The 1,816-nt window shown below is 60.2% G+C and overlaps 1 protein-coding gene across 1 annotated transcript in view; it reads left to right on the top strand.

Annotated features, from left to right (window-relative positions):
• FLOT2 (flotillin 2) overlaps nucleotides 1–1,816 on the top strand; it is a gene marked incomplete at its 3' end in the record, with an annotated part of 14,443 nt that overhangs the window by 11,210 nt on the left and 1,417 nt on the right. The window contains exons 4-7 of the mRNA XM_010142895.1: nucleotides 543–666; nucleotides 1,009–1,127; nucleotides 1,470–1,583; nucleotides 1,676–1,795. Coding sequence (XP_010141197.1) covers nucleotides 543–666; nucleotides 1,009–1,127; nucleotides 1,470–1,583; nucleotides 1,676–1,795 — 477 coding nt within the window. The remainder of the gene's footprint in view (nucleotides 1–542; nucleotides 667–1,008; nucleotides 1,128–1,469; nucleotides 1,584–1,675; nucleotides 1,796–1,816) is intronic.

The raw sequence follows: 1,816 nt of genomic DNA, 5'->3' as shown, positions 1-1,816 counted from the left end.
GCTGGGAGCTCCCAGCCACGAGCAGGACAAACCAGTGTGGTACAGCCACCTCGTCCCATCTCTCCTTGCAGGGGACACCGCGTGGAGCCCCTGTTCCCAAGGTGCTCCTTGGGCTTTTCAGACTCTTCCTTGGTCTCTGTCTTTCCCATGTCAGAAAAACGAGTTCTAGTGAAGGAGGCAGAGAAAGGTAAAGACAACGTGGCTTCTGGCCAGACTCCTCCTGGGTCTGCTGCTGGTGCAGTGGCTGAACGGGCAGCTCAGGGCTCTGTGGCAGAGGTTTCATCAGGTGGGACCTGTAGGGCCAGGCTCTGTCCCCACACCAGCTGGTGGCCACGGCTGCAGGTGCCTGCAGCAGGGCTCTCCGCAGCAGCAGTGAGCAGGGGCTTGGTGGCTTGGCTCAGCATGGTGACAGCTCAGCCTGGTCCCCAGAGCATGGGCAGCAGGGGGCCTGGCAGCCTGGTGCTGCTGCTGCTGCTGTTGGGTGCCTGTCCCTCTTCAGACAGGCGCCTTCAAGCCCCTTTGGCTTTGTCTCCTGTCTCTAGGTGAAGATAATGACCGAGAAGGAGCTCCTGGCTGTGGCCTGTGAGCAGTTCTTGGGGAAGAACGTGCAGGATGTGAAGAACGTGATCCTTCAGACGCTGGAGGGGCACCTGCGCTCCATCCTAGGTGCGGAGCAGCTCACGCTCTTGAAGGCATCTCGAGTAGCTTTGTCCCTTCTCTGCTGACTGCAGAGGTGGCATCTTAGACCATTCCCCCCTGCAGCAGCTCCTGCTGCGCAGTTGGCTGTGCCGATAAGGGAGCTGTTGGTGCCTGCAGTGAGAGATGTCTGCGCTACAGGTGTGTGGGTGGTGGTTGTGCTGGAGGGACCAAGATGTCTGGGCAGAGGATTACACCCTTGTGCCCGGACCTGAAGAGATTAGGGGCAGCGAGGACGTTGTAGAGCTTAGACTCACGCTGTGGCCTGTTACCTGTTCCAAATAAAGTGCTTCACCTTCCTTCCCTCTGCAGGTACCCTGACAGTGGAGCAGATCTACCAGGACAGGGATCAGTTTGCCAAGCTGGTGCGGGAGGTGGCAGCTCCCGATGTGGGTCGCATGGGCATCGAGATCCTGAGCTTCACCATCAAGGTACGCTCAGCCATCAGGCACTGCGCTGTGGGGGCTCCCAGAAGAGCTCCTCTGCTGTGGCCGGCTGAAAGGCTCCGGCTGACAGCCTGCCCCGGGAGGTTCCCTGGAGGACGGGCAAAGAGCTGCCTCTGGAAACGTGGCTTGTGGGAAGAGCTCACCGGTAGCCAAGCCTCTGGGGAGCCGAGGGAAGGCGTTGGAGAGCTCGTCCTGCCCTGCCAGGCCTGGTGTGTTTGGCAGCAGGCTGAGAGGGCTCCTTCGAGCGGCCGCTCTGGGCTTCAGCAGGGAGGGAGCAGAGCAGAGTCGCTCGTTTGCGGTGGTGGTGACTCCCCTTGCCCTCTCCAGGATGTCTATGACAAAGTGGATTACCTGAGCTCCCTGGGAAAGACTCAGACCGCGGCCGTCCGACGGGATGCGGACATCGGGGTGGCAGAAGCTGAGCGAGATGCTGGCATTCGGGTGAGTCCAGAGACGGGCTGGGCTTCCCCAGAGCAGCCTCTTCTGCTCCGGCTGCACAGCCTGGAGCTCCGCTTGCTGTTTCCTCTCCGCAGGAGGCAGAGTGCAAGAAGGAAATGATGGATGTCAAGTTCCTGGCAGATACCAAAATAGCAGATTCCAAGCGGGCTTTTGAGTTGCAGAAAGCTGCCTTCAGTGAGGAGGTCAACATGAAGGTGAGTGGGGTCCGACAGCCC

The sequence above is a fragment of the Buceros rhinoceros genome, unplaced genomic scaffold (genome assembly GCF_000710305.1).
Source record: "Buceros rhinoceros silvestris isolate BGI_N320 unplaced genomic scaffold, ASM71030v1 scaffold22729, whole genome shotgun sequence".
NCBI lineage: Eukaryota > Metazoa > Chordata > Aves > Bucerotiformes > Bucerotidae > Buceros > Buceros rhinoceros.
This window is presented reverse-complemented; position numbering and strand designations above follow the sequence as displayed.